The sequence below is a fragment of the Lepisosteus platostomus genome, chromosome 7, assembly GCF_059453375.1.
Source record: "Lepisosteus platostomus isolate fLepPlt1 chromosome 7, fLepPlt1.hap1, whole genome shotgun sequence".
NCBI lineage: Eukaryota > Metazoa > Chordata > Actinopteri > Semionotiformes > Lepisosteidae > Lepisosteus > Lepisosteus platostomus.
The window spans coordinates 8,780,627-8,804,092 of NC_142617.1; the positions used below are offsets into that span (position 1 = coordinate 8,780,627).

At 37.5% G+C, this 23,466-nt stretch overlaps 1 protein-coding gene across 10 annotated transcripts in view; it reads right to left on the reverse strand.

Annotated features, from left to right (window-relative positions):
* The window catches only part of tenm4 (teneurin transmembrane protein 4), a 222,951-nt gene that overhangs the window by 104,228 nt on the left and 95,257 nt on the right, over positions 1-23,466 (reverse strand). For 4 of the 10 annotated variants that reach the window (XM_088639072.1, XM_088639071.1, XM_088639068.1 and 1 more), the window contains exons 4-7: positions 17,520-17,738; positions 5,984-6,230; positions 3,560-3,658; positions 1,545-1,780 (exon numbers count right to left, since the gene is read on the reverse strand). In XM_088639072.1, coding sequence (XP_088495198.1) covers positions 1,545-1,780; positions 3,560-3,658; positions 5,984-6,230; positions 17,520-17,738 — 801 coding nt within the window. Of the gene's footprint in view, positions 1-1,544; positions 1,781-3,559; positions 3,659-3,881; positions 3,957-5,983; positions 6,231-17,519; positions 17,739-23,466 lie in introns of all 10 variants that reach the window. The other 6 variants (XM_088639077.1, XM_088639074.1, XM_088639073.1 and 3 more) reach the window with 4 other exon arrangements.

Genomic DNA, 23,466 nt, shown 5'->3' on the forward strand with positions numbered 1-23,466 from the left:
TAACATGAGGTGGAGATGTTTCTGCCACTTTGCAAAGCAACAAAGGGGTGTGATGAAATACATTTTCCCAACCAATCTACTTCAGTGTGTTTTGTCCAGCCCTCAGGCGTCACACCCCTCTCTTTAGGGCTGGCTTGCAGCTCAAGAAGGAAGGAAAGACAAATGGATTTCACAACATCTCATCCGCCAGCAGTGTGCAAGAGGATAGGTGTGGAAATGGATTTTTACTTCTTCAAAAAACATTCTGTTAATTTTAAACAGGTTTTAAAACGTTTTAAAATGAGAACTTTTATTTTGACCATTTTCCACCAAACTCAATAGAACCGTTTTTCACAGCATGTTTTGTTGTAAAGGGAATTCTCCATTTATACACTCTTAATTTTACTTCTAGTGCACAAATGTAGGACAAGTCATTTCTCAGTGTAACACACTCAGCCGTGCTCAGGAACTGGCAGCTTTATAGAGAGTTCAAGACAATGTACACTGTACTTGTGTACCCAGCTTTGCACCACAATGAATACCATCTTTGTCTTAGTGTTCTTCCAACCACCTTCTGCCATCTCACACCTAATAAATAAATCTAGGAAATGCCATTATGTTTCTAAATCTAAAATAAAATCAATAAATCACTAAACACAAAGTAAGCTACGTCAAGATCTTCAAACGAATCTTCAAAAAATCTTTAAACCAGCAGCCACGTGAGGGTTTTCAACCACGCTGTGGAAAGGTTTAGAAATCCTGACCAATTTGTTACTGCAAAATGTGTGTTTAATACATTCTGAAAGGAAAAAACGAAATCCTTTTTGGTTCCCCTTTTAACAGGGATTCTGTTTTCATTGGATATCGAAAACGATTAAATAAAATCAACCACACAAAGGAACATGGTTTCATTCGCGTGTTCCTATGGTTAACAAATCCTTCATTACCAAGACATTAGCTCACTGACAGTTAATGGAAAGAACACAGTTGTGTAGTCCAGATGTGTCTATGGGCATGTGACATGTATTTCCACCCTGCTCACCACCCAACACAATAAACAGTCTTCCCTCCATGTTTTTCATGAATCTAACAAACATAAACAGTTTAAAAATGACTTACAGTACTACAACTACATAAGCATCTTATAGGAATAAATACTCTTGTTTTTATTTAGGAGTACAAACCTAGTTGGGAGTTAACCCCAGACCACCTCCCTCTTTGCATCAAAGGTAAATTAGTTTTACCTTTTTTTGTATTACATGGTATGTTTCAGAAACGCATCTCCTGTGATAATCAAGAACTAACTATATATCAGAATTTCATTTTGGCTTCAACAATTACACCGTGGTCTTTTTGTCAGCCTCTACACTATGTCTGCAGACTAAACTGGGAGCAAGAAATTATCAAGTGAAACAGCTTCTAGGATATAGGCTTAGTAATACTTAGGGTTCTACAAGCCACAGAAAATAATATAATTGATATAATCTGCCTGCCTGTGAGGTCTTGGACCAATGTGAGACTTTTAACACATCGAAGGTTCATTAGAGAACACGCAAAACACTTACCAATGAAGTAGGCCAACAGAAAGACCAGCATGACAGAGATGAGGATGGCACTCAGGGCAGCACATTTCCAGTTGCAGTACTTGTAGGGCTTCTTCAGGTTAAAGGCAGGTCGGGAGAAGGTGCTGCGAGGGAGGGGGCGCGGTGGAGGCGAGTACACTGTGCTGGACGTCAAGGGGTATCCCGGGGAGGTTGTGCAAAACAAGGGGGACGTACCCCCAGGCTTGAACAAGAAGTGCCTGCAAAATACACACGGTCACCTCACCATCTCCTGAGAGCGGCTCCTTTTCATCCCCCACGACTGGACAGAACACCTAGTGCAGTATCCTTTGACTGGCCAGTAATTCTGTCCTTCAGGCACAGTAACTACTAAGTGAAGCATGGATCACAAAACTGGAATAATGTACAGCTCCTAATAATAACCTGCACCTGTGGATGGCTAAACATGTTCATCATCAGCGCTACAAGAATTGTGATCTGTGCCGTGCCATGTTGAGGTGGTCATAACGAACATTATCTCTTAAAACCGAAGTTGCAGAGCCTGGGTATTATTATGAACTTGGTTTTACTTCGAATCTCAGAATGCCACACCGACAGCGAGACAAAAAAAAATCTAGGTGTCCGTGTTGTACATCCTTTTACTGTGTTTTGCCTTTGTGTCTTCTGATCACCCCTTTTCCCTCCTTTTGCAGTATACTCAAATTTATCTGGTAATGACACCAGATGCTGGTGGCGTCACTGGTAACGTGGTCCCTTGTGGTTAAATTATGTGGGTGAACCAACTGTTCCTACACTTCAAAGAGAAGCTTTTCTTGTCAATAAGTAAGTCAGGAATCCTCTTTTCCATTTTTCTAAATGCAAACATTAATAAGGCCAGGAGCACAGAATAGGATCACCAAATTAACACTGCAATAAGCCATTTTAGATCAGAATCCACTACACAAATATTGGTATAATACTTTGACTACTCTTTTTCAGTACCACCATTTCTTATTACGTAATGCTTAGACATTTACAAGCACTAGAGGACTGCTTAGAAAGGGCTTGTAGTGTTAATTTTATCAATAAAATTAAATGTATTTAATTTTATTAAATGTATTTTTTCTAGAGGTTACTTCTGGAAAAACCTCAAATGCAAAATAATGTTACAGTTTAAAATATATATCATCAATCCTTTTAAGGACAATCATTTTACATCTCAAGGAATATGCAAATTGAAATATCAATAAGACGAAAGGGAAACAGAAGACTGCTTAAATTATGTTTGTTTAAAATTAGCGCATTGATTGCCAGGAGGAAGGCTCGCGTTACAGAATGACCAGCTCAGCTGTCAGGCAGACAGATCAGTGCCTGGGCTTCATACTTACTGACCAGAATCAGGATCTGCTTAACATGAATCATGGATGACTGTTAAGGGCAAAATAACGTGGGTGATGGTGGTATCCACTTATGAAATTAAGGTGCTGACATCCCAGACATTCCACTCAGAGAAAACATTCTAACCAACAATAATTATAAATAATACCAAAGAATACATTAGCCAAATTATAAATTAGCCAAAGAATATTTTTGTCAAGGTCTGTATTGTTATTGTCAGTTAAAAAGATTTTATCCAGTCTTAAGTAGTGACTTTTCAGCATGGTGTTGATGATCCGTTGGCACCAGAGGCAGGCCATGTATAATGTAGACAAATAAAAAAAAATTCTTAACTTAAAACTTAACTTAAAAAAATTCTAACTTTTGAGACTACAAATCAATAAAATGCATATATACTATCCGTACATGTGATGATCTTATTTAATTAAAAAAAAAAAACAATTTGTTGGGTTATATTTACACAGATATAAGCAATATTAAAAATAAAGGTAAAATAATAAATTGTTGATATTTGATGTTACCACATTGCACTAAAATGCTGATTTATCTATCCTATTTAACAACTGTAATAATTCTTAAATTATTACTTTCGAATAAAATAATTTGATAGTAGCAAGACATTAAACGTGAGCGTCACATACCCTTCACTGTAAGCACCATCGCGATGTGCTGACGCTAGAATGTCCATCTCAATGAGGTTGTCCTGTAAAGTCTCTAGGAATGTCTGCTTTGCTATGTTTCTACACACAGATGGAAAGATGTGATGAGTGACACCAGAGTGCAACATGCATGTAAGGAACACACAAAAAGTGCTCACCAAAAAAAAAAGGCCAGAACATATACAAAAAATAAAACCCTTATGGAACTAGACTATTAGTGACATATTAGTGAGACAATCAACAGCTACCTGTCCTTATCTGTAGCTACAGTGAGCACACTGGGCTTTCCCAGAATGCCCCATACCTTGTATTGAATGATCCCTGCCCTTCTCTGTATGCGTCTTGCTCTTCTCTGATATACAAAAGAGTATTCTGGCTCCTTTTTGACCATAATTGAAAGAAAACAATGCATCACTTTAATCAACCCTTGTAATTTCACATTGCATGATAATGTAACCATTAAACGAGACTAAAACGCACCCTCGTACAGTCATACCTGAACTTCAAGTTCTCATTATCATACACACCATCACAGAACATAGAAAAGATACTGCGGGTATCGTTAAATTAGCTGTACAGCAATTTTTTCTTAAATAAAAACATACAAAATCATTTTGACAAACCCCTTGAAAAGTTTGAACTCAAAACAGTATGTACAACAGGTTATCGACTTTCTAGTGAAGCTGTTAATAACCTTACAGTGTACATTCTTTGTAAGAACACTGTTCCATAAGAGAAAGCTGAGTCAATGTAATGGGTAAATGGCAACATACACTGTACAGGTTGAACATGGAAAGTAAAAGGAGAAAAAACCTTTTCTTTTCTGTTAATGACAGGCTGGCTGCAGCAGTCTGTTTATTTACAGAGGAAAATGAAACGTTAGTTTCAATAATGAAATTATTCAGTCAGACGGGTATGTCCGAGACAAAGACAACAAACAAGCAAGACAAAATTCCAGATCACCGTGGTGGGAAAAAATACAGCAATGGCATTTACAATTACATTTTTAAAGATTTAATTTAGTCAACTTTGTCAGATACAAATACACAAAAGCTATTTAAATGTCCTTACATACTAATCAACCTGTTCTTTTTTTAACTTTAGAGAAGATGGTACTAATGATATTCTGGGGGAAATGCTTAGCCACCAGCCACCCTCTTAGGGCATGGTGTTGGCTCCAGTGGAAATACCTGTAGGAGATTAATAATTTCTACTTACATAGTACAGCTCCTTATCATTCATTACCCTGCTAACAGCCCTTCTACAAACTAACATTAATGTTCATTTTCTTGACTGGCCCATCTCTCTTAACATTGCCCATATGCAGTGGAATGGATGGGAATATAGTAGATAGTGTAATTGTCCACTAAATTAACTCCATAATGCGCTTGTCAATTTGGATCACGTATGAGTCAAATAGTTATGCAATCCACAAGCATTTTCAAAAAAAGGAGTTCAGGACCTTTTTTATCACTGGCCTTTGAGCATACTCATCCTGGAACCACACTGCTGATCCCTTTACTGGCTCATTTCTCTCTTGATCAGACTGGATCCGGTCAGTATGCAGTCACATGCAACATCAGTAACAACAGCATTTGCTGCCTGTAGTCAATATCCCAGATCTCCTGAAAAGGCTTGTACTGGCATGTTGACATCTAGGCTAAACCAATCCATTTCTCTTTGTTTGGGGCCTCTCTCTCACCCATTTCTGATTCAGTTGGATCTTAATTTAAGCATCAGTGCTTTTGGTTCACTTTACAGAGTAATGCCTTGATTGATTTGGCAGTGCAGTGCCTGAACAGCAAAAGAAACATAGTAAAAACCGACATCCTTCCCCAATTGGGTACTTCACTGATTTAATTCATATCAGAGCCTTTTCCTATTTAAATAACATTATATTTAAGTCCGTATCTGCACGGAAATGTATACAAAGACAAAACCAATATTAGAAAAGGCTGTGAAGCAGAAGCACGACTCAGACAATTCAAAAGTCCGAACATATACTTTCCAAAAAAGGGAGTGTGTTATTGGAATTTATTATGAATTGAATACTCTATAAAAGAAAAAAAAAGTTATTGTCTCCTTGTACACAGCATTCCATGTTCAATATGCATACTGCACAGTGCATGTATAATAGGAGACCTCACAGTTCTCTGGGGTCTCTTTGAATGAGATATTCAGGGCGTTTGGCACTAGGGTGCTAGCTTGATCAGCAGAAAAGGTATGTGAAAAGGGGGTAAATAAGAGTGCTATATTTAATGAAATAGATGGGGTATTTTATTGGACAAAAGAACAAGCGATATGGACCAAAGCAAACACTCATTGACTTGATATGTTCTCTTAAGCCAAGGCTCGACTTAGCTCCACCTATATTGCGAAGATTCATCCAGACAATAGTAATGGTACCTGGTCTCCAGTGGGATGTTGCTGTTGAGTAGCCAGTTGTCCTGCGCGCTACCTGAGTCCTGTGTAGGGCCCTCTGGGGGCAAAGAGTGGTCTGTGGGCGCAGGGCTGGGGTTGCTGCGTGGGGTGTAGTTCCCCCTGTTCAGAGAGTTGGCTGAGGCCGCATGGTGCTGGTTCGGGGTGTGTGAGTGAGAGACTGGAAGGGGGGGTGTCCGCAGCCTGGAATGGTTCTGAAAGGATGATGATTGGTCTAGAACAGAGGAAATGAATATCATTATTAAACTTTGAAGGAGAGCAGCGTTCTGCTCTTATCACTCAATACGTGTTTTTTTCCCCAAAATATTGAGCTTTATTCTAAAAAGCAACTTCACAGCATTTCTTTTTTTCCAACCATTGCCCGCCATTCCTTATATGAAGTAGTTCCACAGCAGTCCAAACGTTTTAAAGGGAAATGTCAGTAGTGAGAACTATTCTGTCAGTAAGTTAAGTTATTGAGAAATATTCATTAACAACGGGGCATAGTACTACACTAATGGATATAAGGGAGGGCCTGAATTGCAATCCTTTCAAACACATTGATTTAAATTAAAATAAAGCCTGTCTTTCATGGCTGTTGACTTTACACAATATTATGAAAAATGAAAGTAATCATGGGAAGCTTTCTTTCTTTTTACCATGTCAATAAAAATGCTATTTAGCATTCACATTACAGATATGGATACAGAAAATATTAAATATAATGTTTACTCATTTGACCTCTGAAACTTTAATTTTTCATTGTTAATGTACCAACAATCTTAGCCAAAAACGTAAAAAATACTTTGCTTCAATATGATCTACGGTAAATTACATCATTGCTGTACTGAAACAAGTCACTGGAAATAAGATGAGCGAACAACACATTTACAAAACAGAAGGTAAGACACTTATGAAATGTCAATGTAAAAATTATTCTTACTGAAAAACTCAAAACAAAAATTTAGGTTACAAACTGTTTCACTTTTTAACATTCCATTGTTATGTTTTAGATTTTATCAGCATTTTATATTTTAAGAAACTTATTTTAAGGACTTTTCCCACTAAGGAAAACCAAACATTTTAATTACGCACGTAGGTCTCTCACACTTCACTAGGCCAGTCTCAGTTCAATTTCCAAAGCAAGTATTCAAAACCTGTCTTTACAGTGCACTGTGCCTTCCTTAGAACTAGCCATGTAAAGCAATGTAAATAACTTTTTGTTGTGTGTTTTTTTTTTTCTGAGGAGTGGAGTGGAGGTGGGGACTCTTCCCCAGTATCTGGATGCAGAAGCTGTGAAATCACCACAACTTATCACCTGCTGGAACCAACCATTAATTCAATGGCCTAAATCTGCTAAAGGATCGTTGTGACCCCATAAATATTCATGTTCTACACAGTAACATCTTTTAATATGGGCAACAAGAAACTGTTATTAGTTCTACTGATGCTTACCAACAAGGATAGAACCTACAGGTAACTGAACCTCAATATTAACTAACACCACCCACCTAATGTTCCAAAAACAATTAAAAAATGCATTTCCTGTTGAGGGTCACAGCAACCCCCAGTCTATCCCAGAAGCACAGGATACAATGCAGAACTATACTGTGTGTGGCATGCCAGTCCATTGAAGGGCACACACACAAATGCACACAAGCACACAGGGACAATTTAGATCTGCATTTTAACACAGTCAGCAGATCTTTCAAAGGTGGAGGAAACTGGGGCAGCCAGCGAAAATCCACATTAACACAGGGATAATATGATCTACAAAGAAGTTCAGAATCAAACTCAGGGACACAAAAACTGTGAAGCAGCACCACTAACCCCCAATCTACCATGTGTGGCAATTAAATAATTGAATTGTCAGATAAAAAAAAAAACCATTCAAATCCAGGACAGGTTGAGAATTATGTCTGAGGACTTCAACAGCCCAATTTGATTACTGAGAGCTTGGTAAGAACATAGATGAGGAGCCCAAGTGGTGTTCATGACCTACACCTGGCCACCCCCATCTCAGCTCTTACAATACCTCTTACCTGAGGACCTCACTGTAATTAGGAATGATTACTACAAGTGGAACAGTATCAGATTAAAAGATGGTTACAGTTAAGATAAAGAAATAGTCCTCTAGGCTCTCTTTTGGAGCAGTATAGGAAGAAACCTTGCAGGGTGTGAAGTAGTAAAATATGATACTATTTAATTGCAAATCTTAAGGAATCCACTCCCCCTTATTTATAAAAATTAAAAAGTCATCAGCACCATTTGACTAAGGTAGCTATCACTGCCACTCTGTTGCCCACAGAGACAGGCTACAAGCTTTAAGCTTACTTGAACATGAAACACCTCTAACACTAAGTCAGGAAATTCCAAATACTTCCACTTGCCTTAAGAAAAATAAATACAATATAGGCAACATACAGTGCACTCTACAAGTATTTCTGACAGGTTCAAAAAGATTTAATATCTGATGTTTGAATGCACCGGTGTCAAAGTAAAATCCAATTAACATGGGTTCTTGCTACATCAGCCTTTTTGGCAAACACTTGAGACACAGTGACCGTGAAAATGATTAGCACAAGACATGCAATTTTTCTACAGACAGGTATCAACATGTAGCAATTTGCATTATAGTTGACAGCAAATAGAAGCATAAACTGTTTTCACTTTCGGCCCGACAAATTAAAAGGCATCATTATATTGGCCTGCAGAAAGTACAGAAATTTTTCTGAACACAGTGTGCTTGATTGAATACAGCATGATTCCACATTAAAAACGGCAAATGTCTGTAAGGCACAGAAACTTTCTGCTTTGTTCTGATAAGGACACCCAGCAATAGGAATGTCAGGTTGGTTGAAAGACTTGTCTGACAGTCTCCTCTATAGAGAGTACTGCAGCAATGTTGCAATATGCATTAGACCCTGTAGTTCCATGCCAGGAGAAAGGAATATCACATTGCATTAATCTGTTTCCATAACTACTGAGCAATTCATCAATCATTTAGATACACTGTCTCTGTATGGGCTAATGCAGCTTTTTTCCTGTGTGTCCTTCCCCACTCCATAGAATACCTAGAGCACCGATTGCCAATAATTGAGTAGAGCAAACAAAATCTAATTGGCTTGCCTATTAACTGGTTTATTCACAGACAGGTTTCCAAAGTGTGTTCAGCTCTGAAATTGATTCTCAAGAGCTCTGGCCTGGTAAGCTGATATGTCAAAGTGAAAGAGTCTCTTGTGGTAAGCTGGCTCCATAGGACAAAAAGGCATATAAAGTGTTTATAGACACCTCTTTCATTTTTTGCAATAGTGGTGATGATCTCCAGGTCAAGTCGAGGGAAATGTTTTGTTATGCATCAAGTATAAGGTTAGGAAGAAAGACAATTTGTTTAAGTGTGATGCGACTATGGCTACGATCAACATAATATGGTTTCTCAAGAGAATACAATTGTGAAAAGGGAAAAACCTGTTCAGGAAATGTTACGTTATTTTTTCGTCTACAGCTAATGCATTCACAGCTTGAATCTGCAGGACAGGTAGTTAAAAACACATCACCTTGAACATATTCTTGAGGAAATAAACACACAGCCTCTACAATATTTTGAAAACAAGCCTGGCCTTTAATTACTAGCTTCCATTTCGCTATCAAATGTTATATTATCCAAGCTACTTGGCAGCGTGATTATAAATGAGTAGTTTTCTTTGTTTTCAGGCTTTAGATTATTTAAAGCTCTGTAACTGCAACAAAGGCACATGACAACACACAATAACCCAGGAACTTCCAGTACATCTCTAATTTGTCTTGATGTAAAAAATGTTTGTTAGTGTATCATTACATACAAGCTTACACCCAAAGGTCCTCTTAACATACTAAATGAATTTCAAGGCTACATACTGCAAAAACCTCTGCTGAGGAATTAATATTAATAAATCTAGGCATTAGTTGAAAGACACATCACATATCACATAAAACACAATTTTCTACACAGTATCTAACACAGGTATTATAACAAGTGTAATTTCAGTGTCCCATGTATGAGATGTAGTACCACTGTTCCAACTAACAGTGTATTTGTTAGTTGGAAACTTGAAAATGTTAAATAAACAACATATTGCACAGATTCTGTCATTCTTATCTCTTAGGGAGGTCTAACATTTTTTTGCAGTCGAACTTTCAGGGCCTCAGCTTGATTCCAGTGGGAAGACCACTGCCCTTGGTGAAATTGTTTTGGCCTATAACATCTATTTCTGACAAAGCAAAGCTCTAGCAGAATCCAAGGTTAAAAATATTATTTTGGATGAAAGGCAGAGAGAGAAGTGGCAGAACAAGCCCTGACGAAACACCATTTAGCATTTGAGCAGCTGAAATGCAATACAAATAAATTTACTGAAAGCCCGTTTGATATTATATAGCCCATTTACAGCAGGTCCAGCAGGAAAGTGGGGGAACTCAGTGAAAATTTATGCAGCTTTAAAACTCAGATCTTGCTGTGAAGATTCAACAAACCTTCGAGAAAATGAGGGATCCAGTAAAACAAAAGAGCTTGTTATTAAACACATATAGTAAATATATATATATACAATTTTCTGAAGATGCTTTGTTTACCCTTATATATACGTCTTGTACACAAGGCCAGTGTTGTAGTGTTTGAGGGTGGTGAACATGTCTGGTTGGGGACCAAGGACTCTTAGTGGCCTCCCCTGGTCTGGGACGGATTTTGGTGTTTGTAGGCCCTAGGCACGTTCACTCCAAAATGTACAAAAATAGTAGTAAATGCCAATTGAATTACGTTGATTGACATGATGCACCGTAAACTATTCTAATGCTAACCTACGTGATTGATGGAGCGAGTCGAGCGACCATCACTTCGATACTTCTAATTTCTAGAACAGCTGCTAGATAGCGTGTGATTATCGATTTGGAGCACCTAGAGTCGATCGCAAGCATGTTGTTTCAGTTCATTTTTTCCTTAGTCACTAGTGTTTCTCTCCTTCGTAGGCCCTAAAAACTTCGTAGTCCCCGTAGTGGGAAATCCGGCACTGCTCCTGGTATTGTTGGGGTCCCTCTCACTCATTTTTCACTTTCTGTGATCCAGGAGTTCGGTTAAGTTGACACTGGATGTGTCAATTTACTGAGGGGCTTCTTTTTAGGAAGTATGTAGAACTCGAATTGCTATTTCATTAACCTGTTTTGGGAGTGGTACAATATTGACCTAGGGAAACCATTTCCTGCTTGTCCTCCAACTGGTGCCAGGCGACTACTGACTCATTCAGAACCTAGTCTACTGAAGAATGAAGGATTCTGAATACGTTATTCAAAATGACAGATGTTGGTCCATCTCATTTAAAAGATACCCATTTGATCAAATTCAGTGATCTGCCAAAGCCCTGGACACAAGTTCAAAGCAGAAAAGCAGGTGATTCAATAGGAAATTAATCAAAAGGCAAAACTGATTAAAAGGAATTGCTTACTCCTACACCAAGTAAATGTAGCCAATGAGTGAAGTAAAAGAGTTAATCAAAAGTACATTTCCTTGAGCACATAAGAATGGGCTGAGGCCAAATTCTGTTGCTCTCTGTCTCCCTCTTTTGGACTAAGATGTTTGATTAGTTTTTTTACTACTATGTACTTCTGAACAAAGGTGCATTTGGGAATACCTCTTTTCTTAACAGGCTTCATTGTAAAGTAATAGGTACAGCAAACAGCAAGCACTAGGTGTAATTTTCAGCATCAGTTGGTCTCTTTCAATATGTGTGAGTGACAAGGCTTTAGAGATAGTGTTTTCCTGATTTGCACCATTAATTATTGCAAAATGCACCTCACTATTCGTGGTAAATAGCATCTTGGCAGCGTCTCTCAGAGACACAGTCCGCTCAGTCCTGTAAAAGATCTACAGAAAAAACAAAGTTTGCTCCAAAATTTAAGTCACTAAAACTATTAAAAGCTAACTGTCCAATGAACTGCACATTTCCGAGCATTCGAAAGGTAAAAACAAACTCTAGCTAAAGTCTCTTTTTAATGCACTAGCTATTTTCTTACTCAACAAGCAAGATGATTAAAAAAAGCCATGATTAATTTCCTGCCAGACTGTTAGGTTTCAGATGAAAAACTGAGATGTCTACAAGCTTATTTTAAGGACTGCTTTCCTATGTGGTAAAGTAAGGATATGATCTCCTGGCAGTTTAATTTGGAGCTACACCATATAATGGGAAGACGATGTCCTCATTTCATGCTGCACCCCCTTGAAAGATGCAGAAAATGGGAGGAGTGCTGTGTTAAAGATTTCTTGCACAGCAGGGGAGTACAGCCCAATGGCTAAATTCCCCTAGAAGGATTTACTTGCCAACCCCTGTGAGACAGCCAGGGACTGCAGGAAAGCGCATGTCCTGTAGAATGTCCAAGAATCTTTGGGGACCAGACCTTTAAGATTCTGATAATATTGTCAGCTTGATAGGGGGAGACATTCTGGAGAGAAAACTACAGGCTTGAAAAATAAAACATATGCTGTTGCACAGACGAGGACAACCGTCTTCTGAATATATTTGCAAATAAATGTTGCATTGTACAGCCAGAGCATTTTAATTTAAAAAAATGATGCATTTTAAAGTACCTCCAAACAATCTTCAGCGAGCATGACTTGCATCCTTAAAATATTCTATACTCTGCAGGGATGAACAATTAATTACAATTTTTACCAATTGCTTTACATGTTTCAATTTGAAAAGGTATGTCTGTATCTGCAGCTAACACTGTACTGTACTGTAGTTGGTGACTAAGATTCTCACTTGTTATTGACAACATCTAAGTCAGAATTCAATAGGTTATGACTATAAACGGTGTCAGGCAAACTAAACGATTCATTATCCTTCCTTTAAAAGGGCCTTGGATTAACTTTGATCAGAATGTTTTCACTCTGGGGACATTAAAGAGCAGATATCACTCATACTAGACTGAACCTTCCTTCACTTTTCTGTACAATGTACACACACCGGAACAGTCACTGGAACAGTTTGTAAAGACATACAGTATACTCTCTGATTTTCACCTTAAGAAATTTTTTCATATAAAATACAAGCTAAGAGATACCATAGTACAATTTTATTAAACAAAGTCATATTCCAAGGAGAAATCATAAAACAGCACATAATACAGAGGTCTGGCACAAATAAACTACATTCCTTAAAGAGGTATTTGTTTGAGTGCAAAGCGTTGGCTGTGAACAATACCATGCAGGCAACGTAGTAAAACTTCAAAAGCTTAGCTAACACTATTGTTTTCAAAGAGATGTGTCATACCTCCCTGCTCAGAGTGTTTTGTAACAGTGACTAATCAAAGTATTGAGAACAGCTCGTGTATTCCCTGGTTCTCTTCTGGCAATGAATTGGAATCTAGCTGAAGATCATCTAGCCGGGGGGGGGGGTCTCCATACCATCAAAGTCATGATGCCTTAATGTACATATTTAATGGATCCACTTAAGAGGACAAAGAAAGGGAGACAACAGGGAACAAACTGAATATAAATAGACCAGCTTTCAAACTACAGAAGTAATTAAAGGATTGGTATATCACAGACTTACTAAGCATTCCTTTATAAAGTAGTAAAACTAAAAACAGAATTATTATGGAAATTGGGCTATGTGCTGTCAGTCCTATGCTGGTAAAACTGGTAAACAATATGGAATGACTGTGTAAGATCTTTATGCTAGCACGATTTACATAATTCCCTGCTTATTTACATATGAGCCGAATAAAAGGTGAAAGTTCTTTTGGAGCACATTTCATCATGGACATTGCCAGTTCTGCTTTCAGGACCAGAGGTTATCTTATAAACTGAGCGAGCGTTCTTTGCCCTGAAGCACAGTCAACTGTCCGGCAAAACGAGCAGAAACACAGCCTCTGGAAAGCAGGAAAATCGGGTGGTCTGAATACAGAAACAGAACCACGAGTCAGAAGCCTTCTTTTTTTGTACTCAGACGTGACAGTCTCGGAAAATGCTTTGAGGTACAGTACACACAAAAATCCAAACATGTCATAAACCGCTTGAAATGAAAGGAAAAGCTCTCTCACACCCCCACTACCCCATACTGAGAGCCTTGAGGCAGCCCAGATTTCGATGCAAATAAGAACCTTTGTCATTTGATGCAACACCTAGAAACGAACATCCTCTACTTTCTTCTTCATTTAAATCCACTTGGAGCCTCTGTGTGGCTAGATGTTAAGGGGATTTTGGCCTGCATCATAATACTATAAATATCACTATTTTATTGACAGTCTCTGAGCTGCAACACTTTAATGTTTGATTTAAATTCAGCCTTTGGTTCAATTAATTGTCAAGCCCAATCAATTATTTACACTATTTTGTGCATATTGCAAGCCTGCAAGGGATGCTTAAGGGTGTGGCTCTTTAAAGTGATAGCTGTAACAGCCACAAGTTAAAATATGTTCACTGAGGAAAATAAGATACAGTATATCACATCAAAAATGAACACAACAATCACTGCTTGTGTTGTACTGACCTGCTAATCCATTTCATACCCATATGGAACATGCTGTATTACATAACAAGCTTGATGATTTTCCCCAACTAAAAATGCACAACACATTTGTCTAAAAATTACACATCTACAATATTTTTTTGTTAGTTACAGTTAGAGTATACAGTCTGCATGTTAGATTTTGAAGAGCACATATAGTTCCACTTAAATCCAAATGGGTTGATCATAGATTTATTAAAATATCACATAGGAACAAAGGTTCTTTTGGGGTGGGGTCAGATCCATAATTCAGTTCATTTGTCTGAAAGACATAATGTGTTCATCTTGGCTTATATCTTTCTGCTTCTGAACCTCTGATGTGTACATGTTTACAGCAATATTCTGTGGTTAAATCATAATAAAGATGTGTATAGTTGATAAACAGCATTGAAATCAACCTTTGTAAACAGAGTACAAAGAAAATGTACTTAAAGCAGTACATCAAATTGAAATTTAGGACTCATTTACAGAGTTACATTTACCTTATATGATTAAATTACTTTGTAAACCTGTAAAAGAAATAATCTTTTATGCTAAGAAGCAGAAGGATGGAAGTGCAAAATAACTTCCTGATTTTAGGACAAAAAATATTCCTAGCTAACAAAGGGCATATTCCACCTCTTCATCATCATGATAATGCAATTTATTTTAAGTGCCTTGCAAAAAGCTTCAAGCCATTATAAACAGTACAAACAAAACACATAACAGAAGAAAAACAAATCTCATAAAAACACCACAAGTAAAAAAATAAATAAATCTTTTTAAATTAATGCATTACATGTCTTTGATATAACATATTCTGATAACACCTAATAGCTATATCTTCTAGTTACAGCAGATTTCTGAGCTTTAATCTGTTTGGAGTTAACCATATTAGGATCTTTTTCATAAAAAAATCAGACACCAGATCCCATACATACTATTTTGCAAATAAAAGAAAGCCAGACGAGCGACTCAATGATTTAAAAATATTGTGAAAATCTCAAACACAATCTGGTTACTTTCTTTCAAATTATGAATGATACTCCTAAGGTCAGCTTTCTTATGTCTTATCGGGTAAGATAATGGAAAGTAAGCGGATACTGGGCGTCACAGGAAAAAGGTTAATAATAATAATAATCATCATCATCTTATTGTATACATTATATTAGTGCTATACTATATACCATTAATCAGTTCAGTTTGGCACAAATCCAATGAAATGCTTATAATGGGAACACCCATCCACCACCACCAATGAGTAGCACCAGCCAGGATGATGTGACAGTAGTCAAAGTGTGCTAATATGCTCACCACACATCCGCTATCAGTGGGGAAGAGAGCTGAGTGATGAAGCCAATTTTATAGATAGGAATTATTAGGAGGCCATGACTGGTAAAGGCCAGGGGGACACCAGGGTAACACCCCTACTCTTTGTAAGAAATGCCTTGGGATTTTTAATGACCATGGAGAGTCAGGACCTCCATGGTATGATTGATTATGTGTGTTAGTATGATTATGAGGTACATAATGATTGAAAATCACTGTCGTCATCACAAGTCTATTTGTTTCTGGCCAAATGGCTACAGGCACAGGGGACCTTCAATCCCTTGTTCATTGGACACCCTATCAATAACATTGCAGGGGTCATAGAATTATCCTCCTGTGAATCAGTTAATTAAAAAAGAGCCTCTATGACTTTAGGTTCAGCACATATTAATTGTACTGCTTTTTGCATCTACATACTATATAAAGATAGAAATTAAACCAGAAATTGTTTAATACAAGTGAAATAAATCAAATATAATAATTTGATCCCAACTGCCAAATTAATGTTCATTTATTTCTCATCCTCGGTAACTCTTGGATGACAATCTGAACAAAGCTGACTCAATCTTGAGTGGTATCTAGTTACATTTTTGTAGAGGGGTAAAGGGATGATTCTTTTGAATTATTTCACTTCACTGGTCTTTTTAACACCAGTTTAAATGTTTAAAGTTTTGAAATGTTTCAAAATGATTTGTGCAAATTTGCTGGTAAGACAACACACTGCAAAACTGTGATAAAAGTGCTATACTGTATTACTCTTTTGAGTCCCTGGATGCAGTTATAAAGTCTCGTATTGGTTGTGTAACATTGGGGAAAATTTATATTAGTTTATTATGATCATTTCTATTTCTATTAGTTAAATCAACAACTAAATTAATCTCTTCAAAGGAAAGCAGGATTTTTTTCTTTCCTTTGTTTGGCACCATTCAAATGTAATTGTTGGTTCTAGCTGGAAACTTTATTGCCTCTTGAATTTCATAAGAATTTTAGGATCACTTACAATACCTGCATTTTTATAGAGTGTTATCAACCTTGGTTGCCCATAAAAATAAAGAGACTGTAATTAGTATGAAAAATGAGCACAATGTTAGACTCTTATATATTTCAGAAGCACCTCATATAAAAGATTAATAGATTTTAATAGGTCATTATTGAGGAATTTGTTTTCACTTCATTGCTAAAGTTCCTAATCTCAAAATAGAAGATACAAAAAGCAAGCAGACACCTAGCATTCAATTCTGAGGTTTATTTAAAAGAAAAACAGGCTTTTCAATTAATTCACTTGAATGCAAACATTTTCTCTCAAGTACACCTGAATCTTCACTGCTCAAATGAAAAGCTACTGCCAACACCCACAAAGGATATAAATGACTACTCGCCTCCTGTCAGCATGCTGCTCCTGCAAAATCAATCACTTGGTGACAAACATTTCCTTGGCTAAAGCTAAATATTTCATTGGCCAAATTAAGGTGTCATTCACTTAGCCCCTCAATCCAATGAGTATCTCTCATTGAAACACCTGGGGGCAGAAACTGCAGATACTGTGATGTCTCCGATTTGTTTCTCCCCTGGATTTCTACAACACATGGCACAGCGGAGTACATCTTATGAGCAAATACTGTATGAGAAAGAACTGTGTCCCCACTGAGCAAGCAAGAAAAGTTTGAAGACCAACTCACCTTCTGCAGCAGTAGTAGGAGCACACAGGTTCCCAGAGCCCGTTTTAACTAAGAATGAATTAGGGGCAAACTCCTCTTCGGAGTCAGAATCCGGGGTTGGCTGAACCACAGAGTTACCTAGCAACCTTCTCTGGCTCTCATTTGCTTCAAGGGAAGGGGGAGGGGAAGGGGACTGCTCAACTGGGGTAGATGAGGCAGATGAACAATGCAGGGGAGGACCTGTGGACCACAAACAGAAACAACACAGGGGAAAAATAAACCACACATTTCAAGGGAACACAACAGAGGAAGACAACACAAAACATGCAAGACGAGGTTCAAGGCTGAGGTTCAGAACTCAAAAGGAGAAGGCATGCAGCATTCCACCACCAAACAAGTCTGCCGAAATCTGGACACCTCAATAATACAGGCACACTATGATGGTTGTGCCCCTGCTGGGAGGTGTCAGCAACTACAGCCGCAGTCAATAGAAAAGTGCCAGAGGCAAGAACATGCAGAGCAGATAATACTTTCACCCCCTCAGGAGACCGTGGCTTCTCCGGTCAAAGGCTCCAGGGCATGTTTTACATCACCCAGTACCGATCCTAATTATTTTAATTTGGTGTTCACATTACTGGAAAACGGTAGTGAAATATGAAATATATTTTCTTTTTTCATCCTATGGATCCTTCATTCTGGCCGTGGCCCATATCTCCTCCGTGCTGCTCAGAAGACAGTCTATTCCCACACCGCCCTTTAAAGGTGTGTAGAGTGGGGTGGCTGCAGGTTTCCACAGCTCTTAGCAAAATGAGTGCAATTCAAGTGTCACGACTGCAGTCGCCTTTAGTTTCATTTTAACATTGAGAAACTTACAAATATGCAGCAACTCCACCCTTAATCAAGTGCTTAACTGCAAAGATGAACTACCTCTGGAAAATGATTCTTAAAACAAGTTTCATTGTATTTGTGTATCACGGCACTCGACACTTCCAATTGATGTGTGACATGATTCTGACTCTGTTCCTTAGTAATCTGGCTCTTAGCTTCCTTGGGTATTGTATTTATCACACCTTACCATATTTCTGTATCAATAATTTTTTTTAAATAGCACTATTCACTGCTTAGGTATTGCAGATGTAAATGCCACAATGGAGATAATTGTACATCCACTGGAAACAAGGACTCCTACTGCATTGTGAATGAATGGGAATCAAATAAAAATGTATTATATTTTTTTTAACCAAAATCTATTGTAGTTCAATTTGTGTTTAAAATTACTGAAGAGAATTAAGTCTATGTTTGTTAACATACCTTTTAACATATCTTTCATTCAGATGTTGTTAAAATTCTGGCCTTTAAAATTCAGATCAACAAAAAACAACAGCCAATATTTAGGCAGACTTGCCAGATGGAAGACAGTTCATCATAGGGAAATACAAATATAAATTAAAAATGACAAAGAACCAGCAGAACCAATGTAACCATGGAGAAAATTCCTGCAATTGCTGTGCCCCTGGGTCTGCATTTTCAAAGAAGTAAAACAACAGTCAAATTGAGTCTAGGTCTCCGTTTATGTTAATTAAAATTCTTTTTGAGCACCATCATTTACCATTTATAAAAGTGACAAAGTCAGCACTTGGAGCAGTATACAAAGCTTATTTACATAAATAATCATGTCGCTAGATTTGTTCATCTGAAGGTCATACAGTACCAGTACATTACATTCTTTAAATAAGGAAACATAGGAAACTGCACAAACAATATAATTGAAAAATCAAGTGTTACCTCTTGTACATGAACTAATTACAATATTTACAAAATCATTATGCTGTCAAAACAAAAAAAAACTAAATCATACTTTTTGTGAGTTTCACTGCAAAACAGAAAATAATCTCCATTTTCTTTCATGCATCCATCACTCAGCTTCTTTTTTTTTGTTGGTGAGGTCTGCAGTATTTTATTCCATGCTATCATCCTCCAGTAGAACTTATTATCTCTCATTTTACATCACTGCACTCCATAATTCCACAATTTGTAATTAACATTTGGATACTGTGCCCCACCACTGCAAAAGGATGAGGGAAGCCCCACGTTTGAGCTGCTAAAATAAGCAGCACAATGAAAGAAAGAGATAGTGTTGCTCTGGAGTCAGTTCTGAGAAGAGAGACCAGATAAAGTACATTCCCCAGACTTGAAAGGAATGTGCCATTCTGACAGGCTTAAATAACTAAATCGCGTTAGTCTCAGAGACTCTAAAAACTTAACTCATAGACTCCCTAATCAACAACGAAATGCTAACTGGACTAAGTGGAAATGAAGTGAAAGTACATTTAAAATAGACACAAAGAGTTGTGGGAGCTTGGAACAAGCTACCCAACCATGGTGTTGAAACTGATACCATCACTTCTTTCAAGAGATGGCTGGATAAGATCCTACAATCATTGTGTTACTAAAAACTAAACAAACTAGATGTGCCAAATGGCTTCATCTAATTTGCAAGCTTTCTTACATTCTTGAACAGCAATAATTATTCCACCACCTTGTTGACATTTCTCTAACTACACGGTGCACTGAAGCAGAAACAATTATGAAATTGAGTTTGTAAACTTATTACACTTGCTGTTGTCACTTAGTCATTAGATTGAATTTTAGATTGAAAGCAACTCACATGGAATTCTCCCCATCACCTCATAATATTTTAAAGCATACCTGTTTACTTCATAAAAAATAAAATAATGCTTTTGTCGCGCCTTATACAGTTTATCTGTGAAAAATATTATTTTCTTCAACCTGTAATGATTACAATACTCATTCTAAAAATGAAAAATGTCTTAAGGCATTTGGATTTATACCCCATTTTCCCCCACTGTGTAGCATCTACAAATTTCAGAAAGGGACAGTAAAAGTCAGGAAGGCATCATTCAGACATCATATCATGATAGAACTTAGTCAAAGAGTCCTTGTCTTCTGTAAAGTAAGAAAGAATTGGGCATTTATCATCTTAATACTAGAAACTTGGGCAGCACAAAGGAAAAATCAAATCCATGAAAAGATTAAATACTGAGTTTGTATGTGCTCCCTGTTTCCTCTGGGTGCTCTGGTTTCCTTGAAATGGTTCAAAGCCGTACTGCACTGGCTTCTGGAAAAACAGGCCCTGGTGTAAGTGTGTGCTTGTCTGTGTGTGCCCAGTTATGGACTGGATTCCCATCCAGGGTGTATCACACCTTGTGCCCATTGCTTTCTGGGATAGGCCGGCTTCCCCGTGACCCTGAACTGGATAAAGCCATTACAAAATGGATAGATGGATGAGCTCTTGAGCCACACAATCTGCGTGCTTCTTAAAAGACTATATCATGTGCATTGCACTTTGTATAAGACTAATACCTAAAAAAACAACAAATATCACCAAAAATATCACTTACTTTAAATGCTGACTTTAATTGCTGACTGTGTATCTTACATCCAGAAGAATTTTTGTTAACTCAAAACATCTAAATCTGAATGCTTCAGGGATCTGCCACAGCAGGTGGTTTTGTAGGTAAAAGTTTTGTTGTGTATTGGAGTGCCTTTAATTAATCCCTGTTATCTTATGCTTCATATATTTCCATGTTGTATTAAACGCTCTCACAAAACAGCTGGTTAGGAGGAACAGAACAGCTTTGTCAACTGCCAGGTGTAATTGTTTTTACTTTCAGTCACCATATTAAAACAGCAAAGGAGCTTTAGTTAAAGGTCTACTGACTGTGTTCTCTAGTTTAAGTTTTAGACAGCTAGTCCCTGGAGGCCCAACATACTGGCCTCGGTGATGACTGCTTGAGATTGAAGGCCCAATTCAACCCAACACCCCAAGCGAAATGCTTTATCTGCTTATAACCAACCTAATTAATTGACTCACTGAACAAACGGGCAGAGGCAGGGTGATTACCAGGTAGGGAGAACTGCGGTATCCATGGTTACTCACTGCTTTCAACCGCCTCCTGGGAGAGTTAACCAAATATGTAGCACAGGACAAATGCTAAAAATCACAGCACCAAATCTTCCATGGCTTGGGTTTCATGTCTAACTGGAAGGTTTTTTCAAATAAATTTCACCTGTATTAAAATGAGTTAATAAGTAAGGACTTCATAATAACATTTTGAGACCACTTATATTTTGAGACCATTTCACTTCTTTTCTGAACAACAGGCATTGCGACCACTAATTCAATAAGCATCGGCTCTTAATATAATAAACAATGTCTGCATCAATAAAGCTTTCAACTAGTAATGCACAGCCCCAGCATTCTGAAGCTTTTTAAGGGACTCAGTAAATTATGTCATTAGGATCCATTTGCTTTTGTGTGTGGTATTTTATGCGATTGTGCCGCGGTTACGAAAGCCTCTTTTAAAACTATTAGACAAGAGCACAGAATTTGGTAAAATGTTCATTAATTTAAAAATACAGATAATGCATGCAGCAAATTATTAAATTTTGTTGACCTGAAATGGTGGTAGTGGAGGTGGGGGAATTAGACCACCTTAAAAAGTAACTGTATTATTGATAACGTTTGGAATGGATGTTATGAAGGAAAACTACAACTTCAAAATACGGCAAACCACTGCTAACTGACCATACACCTGTACTTTTTAAACGTTATTTTATCAAATAAAGCAAATGTAAAAACATATATTGTGACTGCATACTGCAGTTAAATCTGAAAGCAATTTCCAACCATATACAGGAATGTAAAATAAAATGTGAAGTACTTTCCCTCTTTGATACTTACCTAACTCTATTCAGTTAATATTCAGTTTCAGCTCTGAAATCAAATATTAATTCTCCTTTCCATTTTTAATGATGTTTCATTCAGCAAGAAATACATGTGACAGTTTCTTTGTCATTGTTTACTGTATTGAGGCTGTCAGCTCTCATCATTCAACCTTCTCTTGAAGTTGAATCTAGATAACAAGTCAAGACAAATACTCTATATCATCTTAACACACAGGTCAAGGAGAGAAACCTGCTTAATAATGTGTTATTGTGTTTATTTTTGCCACAGTTTATTTCCAATACTTAAATTTAATAGGTTCAGTGTCTTAACCTTCAAGGTACACAGTGCCACCCTGTGGTCAACGGGTTCAAGATACTGAACAATTTCTAACTAATTGCTCAATTAACTCAATGGGTAAGCAACAGGCCATACAGAACACAAATTAAATTCATAATGCAGACTTCTGCGCAATGTCCCATAGACATTATAAATGTTAAGACCAGAATGAACTAGATTTCCAACTCTTAATGCAGGGTTCATTCAAATCAGTTACCTCAACATAAGAGATCATTATTGGGTATTTTTTGTCAGCTCAAAAATAAAAAAGCACAGTACACAAATAGATAAAACTGTATACAGACCACAGGGTTATTCCTCCATTCCATCGGTGAAGGAACTGCCAGATCAGCAATGCAATTTTGATGTTGACAATGATGCATGTGACAAAGCAACTCTTCCTACAGGTACCTGATTAAGGTAAGACTGCAATGGGCTTGTGATGCAATGGGCTTGTGAATTACCTTGATCCCAGAATGAATGCATCAACAGGGGACAAGCAATGTGAAAGATTATGCTGATTTTGTTGATCTAACAATGGGTGGAGAATGGGTCAGTGTTGAATACATAAGTATTCAGCCCCTTGCTTTGACACACCATAATTATCTCTGAAGTAACTGACTCTCTTCTCCAAGTCCCACAGTTACTTGACTGGAGTCCACCTGTGTGCAGTTGAGGTCTTTCACATGATCTCAGAACAAATGCACGCACCTGTGTCGGGGAGCTTCCCCACTTAGCTAATGCATTTCCAAACACTATACCATGAAGACCGAGGAACATTCCAAGCAGATCTGAGACAAGGTTCTTGTAAAATACCAGTCAGGGCAAGGATATAAGAAAATGTCAAAGGCATTGGGGGGGGAGTGAATATGCATTCAATTA